The sequence below is a fragment of the Rhincodon typus genome, chromosome 24 (assembly GCF_021869965.1).
Source record: "Rhincodon typus isolate 14 chromosome 24, sRhiTyp1.1, whole genome shotgun sequence".
Taxonomy (NCBI): Eukaryota; Metazoa; Chordata; class Chondrichthyes; order Orectolobiformes; family Rhincodontidae; genus Rhincodon; species Rhincodon typus.
Genome location: NC_063355.1, coordinates 14,372,482 through 14,387,956, shown reverse-complemented (window position 1 = coordinate 14,387,956; position 15,475 = coordinate 14,372,482). Strand labels below are relative to the sequence as shown.

Here is a 15,475-nt window from a genome sequence, read left to right as displayed (position 1 = left end):
TGTGACATTAGGGATTTGTTCACTGGTGCTGTAGTGGAGCTAGCTACCACTTCCATTGTGGAAAGGAGAGGCTCTGAGGTCGGCATGACAGCCTATGTCCTGTTGAAGTCAGACTATTCTGTATTCCTTGACAGTGATAGGAGACTATTTGGCAGGCCTGCCAATGTAATTAGCATTTCAATTTGGATCATCATCAGTGATCTTCTATGTGTCAGCCATCAAAATCCTCTCCCTGAGACCCCAGAATGGAATTCGTCTGATACCTTGCCCTCCAAGAAGCTGGCACATCAGCCACCTTTTCCTCCTAGCCTGGCTGAAACCCAGTCATGCCCAGTGACTCACCTTGTGCTTATCCCAACACTATACAAGCCTCTTGCAAGTGAGTCTCTGAGCTAATGGCTTAAGTGTTGCTGCCTCCTCATTATTGTCAAAGATTTTTTTATTCATTTGTGAGATGTAGGCATCCCTGGCTGGTCAGATTTGTTGTCCTTGGGAAGGTGGTGGTGAACCCCCATTGTAGGTTGACCCAGAATGCCGTTAGGGAGGAAATTCCAGGATTTTGTCCCAGCGACATTGAAGGAATGGTGATGTATTTCCAAGTCAGGATGGTGAGTGGCTTGGAGAGGAACTTGTAGGTAGTGGTGTTCCCATATATCTGCTGTCCTTGACCTTGTACATAGAAGTGGTTGTGGGTTTGGAAGGTGCTGTCTGAGGTAATTGCTCTTCATCCTCCTAGATACCATGTACAGATAACAATTGTGGATGTCTGACTGTGAAAAAAGCACAAGGGTAAGGGTTGGAATGAGAAGGAAAGCAAGGTCACAATACCTGGAGTTTTTACTTCATGTCAGACTGCAGAACGAGGGTGAGGGGGACTTAAAAAGGACCATAACCCAATTACTACCATTGTCCTGGAGACAGCACTGGCTGTGCTGCTTCCTAATCTATGACTTTTCAAGTTTTTCAAGCAGACCTAAGGATAAAGACATGGAGATCCCCTTGCTGGTTCTGTCTTGTGTTGTGTGGTATCTTGTCTGTTGTGCCATTCTTCATCACCTTCAGTATTCCTAAAGACTTTCCAGCAACTTTTAACTCGGGTGTGTACATGCCTTTAAGATGAAGGGAGCCTTTAAGAAGAGTATGTTAGCTGCAGCACATACCTAGTGAACAACACTACTTACCTCCCTTGCTGAGATAGTGAGAACTGCTGATGCTGGAGTCAGAGATAACACAGTGTGGAGCTGGAGGAACACAGCTACCCCTCCCCCATTTCAGAAGAAGGGTCCCGACCCAAAATGTCAGCTTTCCTGCTCCTCCGATGCTGCCAGGCCTGCTGTGTTCCTCCAGCTCCACACTGTGTTAACCCTTACCTCCCTTCCTACCTTTCTACTTTTGAGTATTGTCACATTTTAAATATCTCATCTTTATCTATTTTGCTCCTGGCCAAAATCGCAACTGACTCCTCTATTGCTACATGGGCAGCATTTTTTTCAAGTGAAAACAGGCTGAACCTGCTCACATACTACCTTTTCACACCTTCAGCCTCCAAACAGAATAACTTCCTTTTCATCACTAATCAATTCCTTTGACTGCAGTTTCATTTTTGATATGTTTATTAAATGCTTGTACATTCCATTTATGTTAGCCACTAATAGATTTCCAAACTTTTTTTGGCCTTTTTCAGTACTCAGTATATTTATCTTAGTCCTTCAGCATGGCTTGCCCCTTATTCTGAAACTGTGTCGCCTGGTTCCAAACACCTGCAACCGCAGAAACATCTTTTCTGTAGCTGTTCTCTCTCGTCCTTGAGTTCTGTCAGTTTCAATGAGATCGCCGCTCATTTGTTTTGAACTCTAGAGAATGCAGGCTCAGTTTCTTCAGTCTCTCCTGATAGGACGTTCTTGCCATCCAGGAATCAGATAGCAAGCACCTATGGCAGGTATATTCTTTCTTAGGTAAGGGTATCAAAATTGCAAACAATACTCCAAGTGCAGTTCCATAAAAATTCTGTACAATTGAAGCAAGACATTTTTACAACTGTGCTCAAATCCTCTTGCAGTAATGACCAACATACCATTTGCCTTTGTGATTGCCTGCTGCACCTGCATGCTAACTTCAGTGACACACGAAAAAAAGGTCCCTTTGGAAATTTATACTTCAAAGCCTCTCACCATTACAGAAGTACTCATCACCTCAGTCCTTATAATTGCTTTACCCTTAGTTCTTTATTCAATGGGGTGTCAATTATTTACCTTCTAGGTGTTCACAGTAAACGGCATGGAGCTTACGTATCTGTTCAAGGCCTGTAGTTTCATTCACAAAAGGGACAAGTTAATTGAATTATTTTTACTGACCTCTTTTCTTGTCCATATCAGGTGACTTATAATTTTATTTACTTACTTTCTTTTCCCTTTTAAAACAAAATAGGTAGAGATGTGTTTGGTGTGCAAGCCTTCTTCAGAACTCAAAACATTAACTCTGCTTTCTCTCCACAGATGCTGCCAGACCTGCTGATTTTCTCCAGCAGGTTCTGTTTTTATTTCAGATTTCCCAGCATCCGCAGTTCTTTGTTTTATATTTGTGTGTTCTCCCAAACCCTGTTTATGAAGTCCAACTTAAAATTGCCCCACAACAAATTCTTTGAGATAAAAGCAAAGTAGGAATTATTAATACTTTCACAGCCTGGGAAAACCATTGCAACACACATTCACACACTTGCATCCGATACAGGTGGAGAAAGTTAAGCGTAAAAAGTTACTTAAAATGAAAGATAATGGAGTTAGTTCACATGAACTTGAGTCCAGTAAGTCAATATCCAGATGAGGTTCTTCAGTCAGCTGTATGCATAAGTTTGTCATGGAAGCCCAGCCTTCTCACCTTAGCCCCCCCTCAAGCTGTACATGGCCAATTGTCTCTCTCTGGTGGAGAGAGGTGCTTATGACTCCTTGCAATACATTACATAGAGTTACTCTCACAAAGAACAGATGTGGTCAAATTGCTGGTGAAGATACAGTAGTTGTAAGGTGGAAATTGGTTCACTTTGCAGGTGAAATGCAGAATTCTTTCCAGAAATCAGACCTTTGAGAGAGATCGAGACTTGAGGCAGGTTAAACTAACCCTGGAACTGCTTTTGTTATGTTCTCTCAGAGTTCTATCAGCAGGCTCAGGAAAGAAGTCAAAACTGTATAATCAAAAGTGACTCAAACAAACCAGTTTCAGTCATGTGACCTGGGTTTCCGGCTTAGCTACTCAGCTAATGAGGTGGGTTTTAATGTCCTGGCCAAACTTATTGTCTTCGGTGGAGCCATTGGCACCAAGTCAAGTAATGGTTTTAATGGTCTCCTTTAAAGCTACAAGACTGTATGGCATAGGAGCAGAAGTAGGTCAACTGGCCCATCGAATCCGCTCCACTATTCAGTGACATCATGGCTGATATGATAATCCTCAACTCCACTTTCCTGCTTTTCCCCAAACCTGTAATTTCCACACTCAGTCTTGAATCTATTTAACTAGCCAGCCTGTACACTTCCCTGCACTAAAGAATTCCACAGATTCACCAGTCTGAGAGAAGAAATTTCTCATCTTTGTCTTTAGTGGGCGACCCCTTATTCCGAGACTATGCCCTCTTGTCCTAGACTCTCCCACAGAAGAAACATCCTCTCCACATCTATGCTGTTGAGCCCACTAAGGAGTTTATATATTTCATGGCTGAACTGACTGAGTTTGACATCTTGTCTACTGCTCTTTTGTGTTGGTTTGGCTGCAATGGGTGACAACCCTGGGGGAATGACATAAACGTCTGTGCTCTGGTTACTGCTGATCACAACTTTCCAGGAATTGTGGCCAACTTGCATGGTGATATCAGTGGCCATGTTGTCAGTCCAGCAAAAGTGTCCCTTCATTAGAAAATTTAAGACACATGATATAGATTTTTGGAGAAAAAAGGATCACTCTCTTATTGCCCTCTGGTCATTACAATAGCGTTGGTAACATACTTCAAGGTATCTCCTTTTATAACAAGCAGATTCTGGCATTTCTCAATTGCATGATTCTCTACTCTGCAGTAACGGATGGGAAAAACAGGTTTTGCCATGTAATCATTTCTGAGAAGCTTAGCGCATTTCGCATATTCATTGTAAGTTAAGTAGCTCAAGAAATTATTTTTAAAAATTATTACATTTGCACTGTAATTTGTTCTTGTCCTGTCAATCCTGCTGACAAAGTTGCATCTAACACAATAGCACATTTGAAAACAGAATAATATCATTTCATTAGCAGGTTGTACACCAAATGTGGAAAAATATTTAAACCCCTATTATAGAACTAAGTAATGTAGAACTCTTACAGAATTAACTTAATTGTACCTGAAATTTTGGCATTTTGTTATTAGTTGTTCTAGTGTATAGTATTGACAGCCTGATGTAAAGTAACATGACTTTCTCAACAATCAAAATAACTAATGTAATAATTATGATAAAAATAAGAGGATGCCTTTGTGCCTATGTTTTACTTGGTCTTGATTACTTTGCTTACAGTTCTGCCTTTTCTCTGTTGCAAGCTTCTCATTATTTCAAGTACAAGCAGCAGTTCATTTTTCCTGGTAGGTAATCTTCAGTTGACCAATATTTCTTTCCATCGTGCAGTACACAAGTATACATATTTTGGTGGATACAATGCAACTAGTCATAATTCTTATATTTTCTTAAGGCACATTTTTCCCTTTAATTATTGACATTTGGAATGCTTTAATGAATTAAATTATGTGTCTGTCATTGCCATAACTGCAAGATCCTTTGATAAATATTTGACTAGGACGCATGAATAAATTCATAGTTTTTGTTTGATTTCTCCAAGATTAAGGTAGCTCCTTTTAATAAGTGAGGTTGTTCTGAGGTTCTTCAGAGAGTTGGTATTCTTTATTTGATGTTAAATTTATGATTGCTTCCTTTTAATTGTCAGCTGATAACTTCTCCCTTCGTCAAACTTAATATCTTCTTCCTAGATGTCACACCCGAGGTACAAAGCCGAACTCCACAAGTTATTCTCCATCCTGTCAACTCAGATCCCATGTAAGAGATTTTGATACTGACTAGTTTGAATGAACTTTGTAATATTAAGCTTTTACATAGTCTACAGAAATACTGAATGTAGAGTGGTATGGTGCTATCTTGCCATGCTGATATATTGCAATACAGTATTAGAGAAAGTATACTCACATAGATAATTTCTAAGACAATGGGTTTTCAGTCACTTTGACACCATAGCCAAGGATTCTAGTGAAAGCCTGTGCTTTCAAATGTGGTATGGATTTGGAAAGAGGCTTGTTTTTTATTTTCACTTTCCTATAGAACCTATCGGTACTGGGCTTAGACCAAAGTACCTCAGAATTGCCTGTTCAGCAGAAAGCAATAAACATCTCAATACCTTACCTGACCTAAGTCAGATTGACTTTATGAAGCCTACTTCACAACAGTTCCTATATGTGTACACACTGACCTATTGATTTAACAGAAATGTCATCAGTGATGTCTTACTATCCACAATTAATGAGTGCAAGGACAACGGTAAAATTTAAGTTTTGAACAAACTAGTTTTCATCGTGTGGTATCCTCTCATTTATTTGCTTAAATATCATCAGTTAAACATTCATATTCCACTTGGGCTTTCTAACGTTGGTTAGTACAGTCAGAAAAATTAAACACGACTTTTGAAACGCCTTGAAAAGATGAAGAATGTGGATTTCTGATCAGTGGCACTGCTGGTAATGATGCTTTGGAAACTGGAGGTCCTGCAGTTGAGGTGCACTGTACCTTCACTTGTTATCGCTATTGGCCCCACTGGCTGTGAGGATGTTTCTACCAGTGCCCTGTGTGCATGCTGGACTCTTCTGAGTTTGTGCTGTTATGACATCATATAGCCCTACCAGCTAACTGGATGCTCTATTTACTAACTTGGAAGTTCTGCCTACATATTCACTTATCACCCACTAAAGTAAATGATTTCAGCTGCTGGAGGGCGTTGGAACTAGTATTATATAAGGGACCAATTACTCAATTTTCAGATATAACTTACACTGTTACAATGTGTCTTTAAGTACTCTGAAGTGTTCTTGAAGAAGCTGTTGAGAGCTCCTGGATTTTGCAAGGAGTGTTGCAGCATCCTCTGAGGAAAGGCAGATGATCTGGTGACCTATGTGCACAATGGTTAGGCTGAGGTTGAGGTATTAGCCAATTAGTGCCTCTGGGTCAGCAGCAGGATTGAAGATGAAGTAGAGGATGCAGAGAACACAAGCCCTGAGTGATACCTTCTGGAGCTGGACTCCTCTATGCTACTGAACAGTGGCCGGAGGCTTTTTGACAGGCATGTCAATGCACCCACTATCTTGGTGTGTATGCTCATCAGCATTCCGCTAGAAGCTGCTCCTATGTGATCTTCATCTCCATTCCCCCTAGTAGAGTTCATCTGCAACCTCACCCTGCAATAAACTGACACATGGATAGTCCTTTTCCTACGGCCTGCTTGAACTCAATTGAGCCCTCTGATTCATCATGAGCAGTCCCAACTTTATTCTTGCCTCACGGGTACAACACTACCAGTATCAGAGCTGGTGACTGCCATAGTTAGACAGGGCGATGGAGCCACCTCCTCCTCTTTGCACTTTGGCCAAGCAGGTGACAGTCCCTGGGTATCTGGAAAACGAAATGGGTAAGTGTCAGGTTGGTGAAAGGAAAGTGGTGTGGAAAGGAAGGAGGTCCATAGTTACACCATCAGCTACTCGCTCATGGCACCACAGAGCAGTGTGAGGCTGATTTGAGAGTTGATAAAAGATACAAGGCATAATCATATCACAGTCTGCAATGCTGTCAATTGAGAGGACAGAATGTCAGTAGTAGTGTAGAACTGTGTTTGGCTGATATGCCAACCACAGCTGGATGGCATACATGGTATGTAAAATCATTGGGAACCAGGTGAGTCTGACATCATCGGAATCAGTGTGAGGGTCTGGTGTATCTGAGTGTTAGATATGTGTCCTGAATGTCAGGGACTGATACTGATTGAATGATGTGGATGCAGTGTATTGGTCAGCGTGAGAAGTTGGTGGTTTGGTGCATGGAGGATGTCAATTCATGATGCATTCACTGACCTGGACCATGCATGTGCGGTCCTTTGATCTCTCTAGCTCTGCTGTCATTTCCTTGGGGTTTATCTCATACCAACTTTCTTAGTCACTAAAATAACAGCAAAATACACCAGGGAGTGGGAATCTGAAACAAGCACAGAAAGTGCTGGAAAAACTCAGTATCTGTGGAGAGAGAAACAAGACTAACATTATGAATCCAGTATGACTGCTGAAGAAAACCTGAGGGGGCAGGATGTGGTAAGCAACAGGAGGGCTTTTGCCCTTGTTTGACGTGATGGCATGAGACTTCATGAGGTGCAAAGTCAAAGTTGAGGACTCTCCAGACAGCTCCCTCCCAACTGTATATCTGTCAGGGGTTCACCTGTACATCCTCCAACCTGGTTTACCTGCACTCCGTATGCTATAATCAACACCACCTTCCGGTTGCTAACCATTTTAACTTCCCCACCCACTCCCTGCGTGACATGTCCATCCTGGGCCTATTCCAGTGTCACAATGACACCCACAAACTGGAGGAACAACACCTCATATTCCGCCTCGGGAGCCTACAGCCTGATGGCCTAAACACAGAGTTCATTAGTTTCAAAATCTCCCCACCCCCAGCCTCATCCCATGACCAAACCTCCCTCTCATCACTGCCTCTTTGATCTGACACTACTTGTCCATCTTCTTCCCCACCTAACTGCCCCACCCTTCCCACTGACCAATCCCCACTATTCCTACCGATATCCACCTATTGCTATCCCACCTACCTTCCCCTAACCCTACCCCTCTTCCCTCTATTTAATTTCCCAGCTCCCCGTCCCCTCCCCTCACCCAGTCCTGATGGAGGGTCTAGGCCCGAAACGTCGACTCACCTGCTTCTCTGATGCTGCCTGACCTGTTGTGTTCCTCCAGCTCTGCACTGTTTTGACTCTGACTCCAGCATCTGCAGTTCATACCATCTTCCTGTGCTATGCTACCACCTCTGCTGGTGGGAAAGCACATGCCTGGGGTGAGGATGATCGTACATTGCTGTAGGAAACTAAAGGATATGGGTATAGGGTTGGAAAAAGGTTGGAGGAAGCTAAAACCAGATGTTTTGAATTGTTTGCTTACATGCTGTAGATTCTGTGTAATTATTGAGACACATCCATCAGACTTGAGTGCTTCACCGTTGGTACAGGAATTTCTAATGATGTTCTCCTTTTAAAAATCATCCAAATAAAAACCAATAATTTCCTATATATAGAAAAACTTCCATAATAAAGCAGATGTGACCTGTGATTCAAGGATTTATTCATTATTGCGTCTTGTGGCCTTAAAGGAATAAAGTAAAAAATATTTTGCAAATTGATTTACAAGGATGGTATCAGCACTGAGAAAATATAACTATAAGAGAAGATGGAACAGGCTAAAAAGAAGACTGAGAGATGACCTTAGTGAGTTCTGTAACATGATGAAGGAATTTGATGAGGTAAACTTAAATAAGATAATTATACTTGGGAAGAATCCAAAAGGATCATAAATATAATGCAATAATTAATTAGTGGAAGTCCATTATAGGGTGTAACTGCACTATAGCTGGACCACCTTAAGATGTAAGGGGCAAGTTCAAGAGGCTGAATTGCCTACTCCCAATCCTAGTTCTTGTGTTCTTGAGAAAATCCTGCTTCTGTTTTTGACCAGTAAAAATGAAGATGGGAGCCATGAGATGGAATTCACAACATAATGAAGCATGTTATAATGGACATCCACTGTATATCCAATAAGGAATTAAGCAGAAACTTCTCTAATTAATTCATTCTCTAATATCTCAATTAGAGTGGAACACTAGCAATGACCTGTTGGACCATATGACCCATTTCTGGAAAATTCTGTCCTAACCTCAAGGAAAAATGATAAGTGCTGTACTTCCCAATAGCACACATCTTTGCATATTACTTGGGAAATGTACAGACTTTCCCTGGCTTAATTGAGTATTTCTACACCCTGAGTAATCGTCCTGTATTTTTCCCCTCCAATCTCTGATTGTGTTATGACTAATAAATTGAAATGCTCAATGGAAATGGAGGGAAAGCGTTTATTTTTGTGCCGTCAATTCTTCTCCAGGGTAGCTGGAAGCAGTATCCATAAATATACTCTTTCATTACAGAGAACTCCAGGGTTATTCTGGAAGATTGGCAGTCTTGTTGAGTGAAATGTCAATAGGTTACAGAAATCCTCAAGGCAGGAGACAGACAAAAAAGCATAGTCAACCATGAGACTGACCTGTCTCATGCACATTCTGAGTCACAGAACTGTTGTCATTTCATGCCTGCTGATGACCTGAATTTAAAGTTGTTGTCACTGGTTGTGAAAGCTGAATTAGACAGTTAATTTGCCAGTACTCGTTGTGATAAACCAATACCAGCTATGGGTCATGCAAGTAAGTGGGACAACCAAACAAGCATCAGCACTGTATGGTACCAAAAGAGGCAAGAACTGGTTATCATAGTCCAAACAATTTTGACGCATTTAACGACTGCAGTTAACCCTTTCTTGAGAGCCCTATCACCCTTGACAGAATTTGCAATATATGTGACTTTCCCCTTAGTGATTTTGACAAGGAATGGGCCATGGAAGGTCAAAGAGATAGATAAGCTAAGTCTATTATATGTTTATTGTTATGATTCATTAGATCCAGCAAGTTCTTATTTATTATAATCAGTGACTTGAAATTGTATGAAGCATGTCTGTATTGTAAAGTTCTTGCAGGAGTATTAATTTCTAAACAGTACCCCTGCTCAATCAATGTCCAATGTCGAAAATAAAACACACTGTTTGAATTTTTTTTTGTTTGTATGAATGATATTTAAACTACTAGCTACTGTAAAACATAATGGTCTGTTTTTATTACAGAAGTGAAGGAACTCCCTCACTTAGAGTGGAAGTGAATGAACCCTCATCAGAGGTAGGTTGAAAATGATGAAACTTTACTTACTGACATCCTAAAGCTAATGACTTTATCACGTAAACATAAGCAGCCACACAACTGAAGGATAAATCAATTTATAAGAGATTTAATTTAAGTGCTGATGGACTTAATAAATTTAGGAAGCTAAGCCTATTTTTGCTGATCAGCAGTTAAGTAACCCCAGCATCAAGTGATTTATTTTAATTCTTGTGATTGAAAGAAATAAATGTAGATTCTAGGCTGGATTGTTCAAATGTTGATAGAATGAAAATTAAATTTTATTCTTATATAAATATACTGCGGCTGTGTTACATTAAATTAAAATTTCTGTGCTAACCTGCTTCCTCAGTGATTGAATTAATAAATGAATCAAGCATGAAACCAACCCGTACATGATAAGAAAGGTCTCAGTTCTCGAACTTGGCTTGCATTATATTAGCTTCTTAGTTCATCTCAACTATGATGGATCATCAGAGAGCTACAATTAGCCTTAGTGGGGAAGGAATTTATGTTTTGGGGGCTAGCACAAATTAGCTGGTATGCACTGTCCTCCTGTTAAACCCCCTACCTGATATTCGTTCATCCATTCATCCATTCAAACAGTCATAGGTGCTCTGCCCAAAGGCAGATTCTTGGTTCATTGGCTGCTGGTGCTCTATCCTGAACCATTTTCTTAATGGTACCTTATACACAGTCCCATCTAAAATTATGTAGTCTCATAAATTTTGTAGTACCAAGAAGCGTTTCTTCGACAGTTCAAATCTCTGTGTAAGGTACTGTGTAATGGTAAGGTACCACTGTAACTTCTGTACCTGAAACCAACAACTTGACCAAGGTTTATAATGATAGATTAGGAAAAGGAATGACTGCTTAATTTGGCCTTTTGCAAGTATAGGCCTGTAAGTCAATGACAGATTGTTCTGATGAAATCGATGTGTTTGAATTACGGAATTCAAAACTATGTCATGAGTTCTTATTCTGTTTATTGGAAAAGAAAATGAACAATCCTGTGAATCTTACAGAAACATGCACAAGGTATAGATTCTGGATGAGATTACCATCAGGTTTGGCTATGCTAAACTCTTCCCACCCCTTCACAGTTAGGTAGTCTGCCTGTACTCTCTGTCTCATTCTGATGGTGCTCACACATGAATTACACCTGAAATATGATACTGGAGGGCTGCCAAGACTGTGGAAGTATATTTCAGCAGAAATCAATGTTATCAGAAGGAAATGGAAACTAATTGAAGTCATCATGAAACATGTGCATCATATCCTGTATCACTTCACAATTACAGTGAGAAAAAAAAATCCAGGCTTTTTTATTTGCATTTTATTAGCTGAGTGCCTTTTACTTTATCCACCTGTCCAAATGACTTTGAATATTGTCACAGTTACTACCTCAACCAGTAGAAAGCTTCGAAATGAATTCCACAAATCTTTAAATGAAAACATTTAGCATATTTTTAAAAATAACTTACAGATGCTTTTGTACCTTCTACCCATTATCTTTAGATCCTCAGCTACTATTTTTCAATTTGCTCGGTCCCAACTTTTCATAATTAAAACAACATTTTTTGCATCACTTCATATTTTGCATTGTTCTAATGAAGCAAGTACCAGTTTTCAGGAGCATTTCATCATCTTTCTATTTCTTCATACCATGTAGCACCCCGGTGAGACAAAACTGAGAATTGCATCAATTTTTTAAATAACTTTTACTGTGCATCACGTGGGGCTGGATTTTGCCATTAACAGGGAAATGCTGCCACTGAGGCTGAAAGCAGGAAGTGACTTCCATGCGGCGTGCAGCAGGATCTGACAGAGCAGGGTGCAAGCAGCAGACAATAAAGAGATTTCTAAATAAGTCACCATTCAGTTATGCCTGTCCACAAGTGCAAATGATCAGTGATATCCTTTGCTCGGGCGGCAACTCCAGAGAGAGGGTACCTCAGACTCCAGGGGCCATCAAATATAGATACTTTGGGTTGTCCAAGCAGGCAGGCCCTGGAAATTTGTGTGAGGGTATGATGGGATGTGACAGGCAGAAGATACCGGTCATTAAACCCTGGCAGCATGTTGCGATAAGGGTGGCCCTTGGCACCAAGGGCCCCTGAATGTGCAGTTGCATGTCCATATAGGAATCAACCCTCACCAAGCCATCCCATGAAATCACTAGGAGGCTATCAATTTCAGTTGCTGGCCTCTTTATTCATTCATGGGGTGAGGGCGTTGCTGGCTGGGCAGCATTTATAGTCCATCTGTAATTGCCCAGAGGGCAGTTAAGAGTCAACCACATTGCTGTGGGTCTGGAGTCATATGTAGGCTAGACCAGGTAAGGATGGCAGTTTCTTTCCCTAAAGGACATTAATGAACCAGATAGGATTTTCCAACAATCAACAATGGATTCATGGTCATCATTAGACTCTTAATTCCAGATATTTATTGAATTCAAATTCCACATTCTGCCTTGGCAGGATTCGAACCTGGGTCTCCAGAACATTATCTGGGTCTCTGGATTAACAGTCCAGCAATAATAGCACTAGGCCATTGCCTCTCCATGCACACTACTTACAGAGAAAGGAGTTTGGCCTTAATTGACCACTTTAAGTGGCTCGGTTATCACCCGTAAGACCGTAAGACGTAGGAGCAGAAGTAAACCATTCAACCCATTGAGCCTGCTCTGCCATTTATTGAGATCATTACTGATCTGATAAGCTTCAACTCCACTCTCCTGCCTTTTCCCTATCACCCTTGATTCTCTAAAAATCTATCTCAGCCTTGAATATACTTAATGACACAGCCTGCTGTAGTGAGGAATTCCATAATTCACTTACCCCCGAGAGAAGAAATTTTATCCTCATCTCTGTCTTAAATAGGTAACCTCTTATTCTAAGATTTTACCCTTTGGTTATAACCTCTCCCACATGGGAAAATAACATCTCTGCTTCTAATCTGTCAAATCTCCGAAGAACCTTGTATGATTCAATAAGGTTGTCTCATTCTTCTAAATTCCAATGAGTACAAGCTCGAGTTACTCAACATCTCCTCATAAGACAATCCCTCCATATCTGATATCAGCCTCGTGAACCTTATCTGGAGTATCTCCATTGTCTGTATATCTTTCCTTAGATAAGGGGCACAAAACTGTTCACAGTATTCCAGCTGAGGATTGAATAGTGCCTTGTAAAATTTTAGCAAGACCTCCCTACTTTTATAGTCCAATCCCTTTGAAATAAAGATGAACAGTTGATTTGCCTTCCCTGTTATCCGCTGAATCTGATACAAGCTTTTTATGATTCATGAATGAGAACACTCAAATCTCGCTGTTCTGTAGCTTTTTGCAGTCTTTCTCCATTTAAATAATATTCAGCTCCTTTGTTCTTCCTGCCAAAGTGCATAACCTCATGTTTTCCCACATTTTATTCATCACAGCAATGTGCAAACTCCCACTGGCAATAAACTGTGGCAGTTGCAGGACATTAGGCTCTCCTTCTGACACTTTCCCTTGCCATTTCTCTAGACCTCCTGCCTCCCAACCCAACCACAATGGACCTAGAAAATTCCAGCCAAGTTTTTAAACTCTGCTTATAAAACGTCCTTGTAAAACGTTCAACATTCAAGCCAGTATGAGCATAGGACATGTGCTAGATGTGCATACAAAAGCCTGCTTAATTTCTAACATACTTCCTGTGTCCTCATACTTGTGCCAACACACTGGTTGATAACACATCTATTGGCTTACAGCAGCTGGACCTTCAGTTCACTAGCAGAAAGTCTATGGAAATTCTGAAATACTTTTTTAAAGGGTCTTGCGTTCATTTGTTACATCCAGTATGTGATATCTGCAGTACAATTGTTAAGATGCAAAATGATCTGCAAAATAGAAAGGTTTTCATTATTCTGTATCCTGAAATTTACACGGAGTTGCCATGGTGCTATTACTAACCTTCAATAAATTCTAAATCACTAAAATTACCTAGATTTGCCTATTAGAGCAGTAAAACATCAGAACCGTGCTCCAGGTTCAAGACTATCAATGAACAACTCGACAAGACATCCGCTGGTTTCTTTGAAGGTTTATAGAAAATCTAGAGCTGGCAAAAGTTTGTAAAAGTGCCTTGATTTATATTAACAACTGTAGCCATATCAGAAATGTGCTTTAAATTAGATTGCTGGTTCCCTACCTTCAGGCTCCTGAGAATTAATAGCCCAGAATATGGGGATAGCTCCATCAATGTGATGGTATATCATTTGACATTGTAAAATTCAGAAATCTCCTATTACCAAGAATGACTGCTTAATTGAGATTGTAAAGAAATGAGCACGCAGTATTGACGCAGGAAGTCTGTTTTCAAGCGTGTAAAGTAAGACATCACAGTTTTAAAAAGCTTCTTGTGCTGGTTGCTAATGATTCAGCCAGCACACAGTGTCCTCTGGGCAGGAAGGTTACTAACTTAAAGAACTGATGCATTCCCTAAATTGAGCTTATTCACACGAAGGTGGAATTGACAAGAAATCAACAGGTTAAGTGACAACTCATACAATATGTTTGAGAGTGAGGATGGTTTTGGAATTTACTGGTCTTAATGGTCAGTAAACACGCACAGGGCAAGGTACATTAATGTATTTGTGTGAAATTGTTCTAACTGCTCTTCTAGCGTAATCGTATCCCATTCAACATAAATTTTGCATTAAAATAAGCAGGTCATTGAAACAACAGACAAAAGAATTAAATATATATTTTTCTCACAATTCTTTCTCAACATGAAACCAAATCAAAAGTGAAATTGACATAAAAGAAGCGATCAAGATGACATTTGGTCAAAAAAAGCAGAGCCTTAATGAAAAACAATTTAGATGCATGAGATGAGAGATCTTGATTTGCTATTTCATTGTGGATCTGACAAGGAAGCAGACATCAGGAAACCTTTTTTGTTCTTTGGCTACAGATGGCAGCTGGTACAAAAGAGGAACATTTCTGAAATTGTCCTGAAGTATTGGTATTTTATGAGGCCGGTAAAGGGCAGGAACTGTGATGGACAAGATGACTTAATTACATGGGAACTAGGTTTCCAGATGGCAGGTTGAGATGTAGAGATGATGTCAGCAGAGTGGCAGTGGTAGTGGCTGTTTCAGCCTCTCACCATCCTGTGTCAAGTTTTTACCTTTCATACATTTGCCTGCCATGCATTATCTCACAATTATTTGAGATTTAAGTCCTAGCTTCAACATTAAGTCTGTGGTGCACGGAACACTCATGGCAACCAGTTTGTGTTCAGTTCAAGGTAGCGTGCAACCGTGGGATTTGGGTAGATGTGTCTGCAATCAGCAGTTTTCCTTTTCCAAACTCTGTGGCATAATGGAGGAGCAAGAAAAGGACATGCTGCGTGGAAGCT

The 15,475-nt window shown here is 40.4% G+C and overlaps 1 protein-coding gene across 1 annotated transcript in view; it reads left to right on the top strand.

Moving 5' to 3' along the window:
* Positions 1–15,475, top strand: part of ksr2 (kinase suppressor of ras 2) — a 302,030-nt gene that overhangs the window by 210,723 nt on the left and 75,832 nt on the right. The window contains exons 12-14 of the mRNA XM_020528680.2: positions 4,559–4,600; positions 5,003–5,069; positions 10,022–10,073. Of these exons, the coding sequence (XP_020384269.1) occupies positions 4,559–4,600; positions 5,003–5,069; positions 10,022–10,073 (161 nt within the window). The remainder of the gene's footprint in view (positions 1–4,558; positions 4,601–5,002; positions 5,070–10,021; positions 10,074–15,475) is intronic.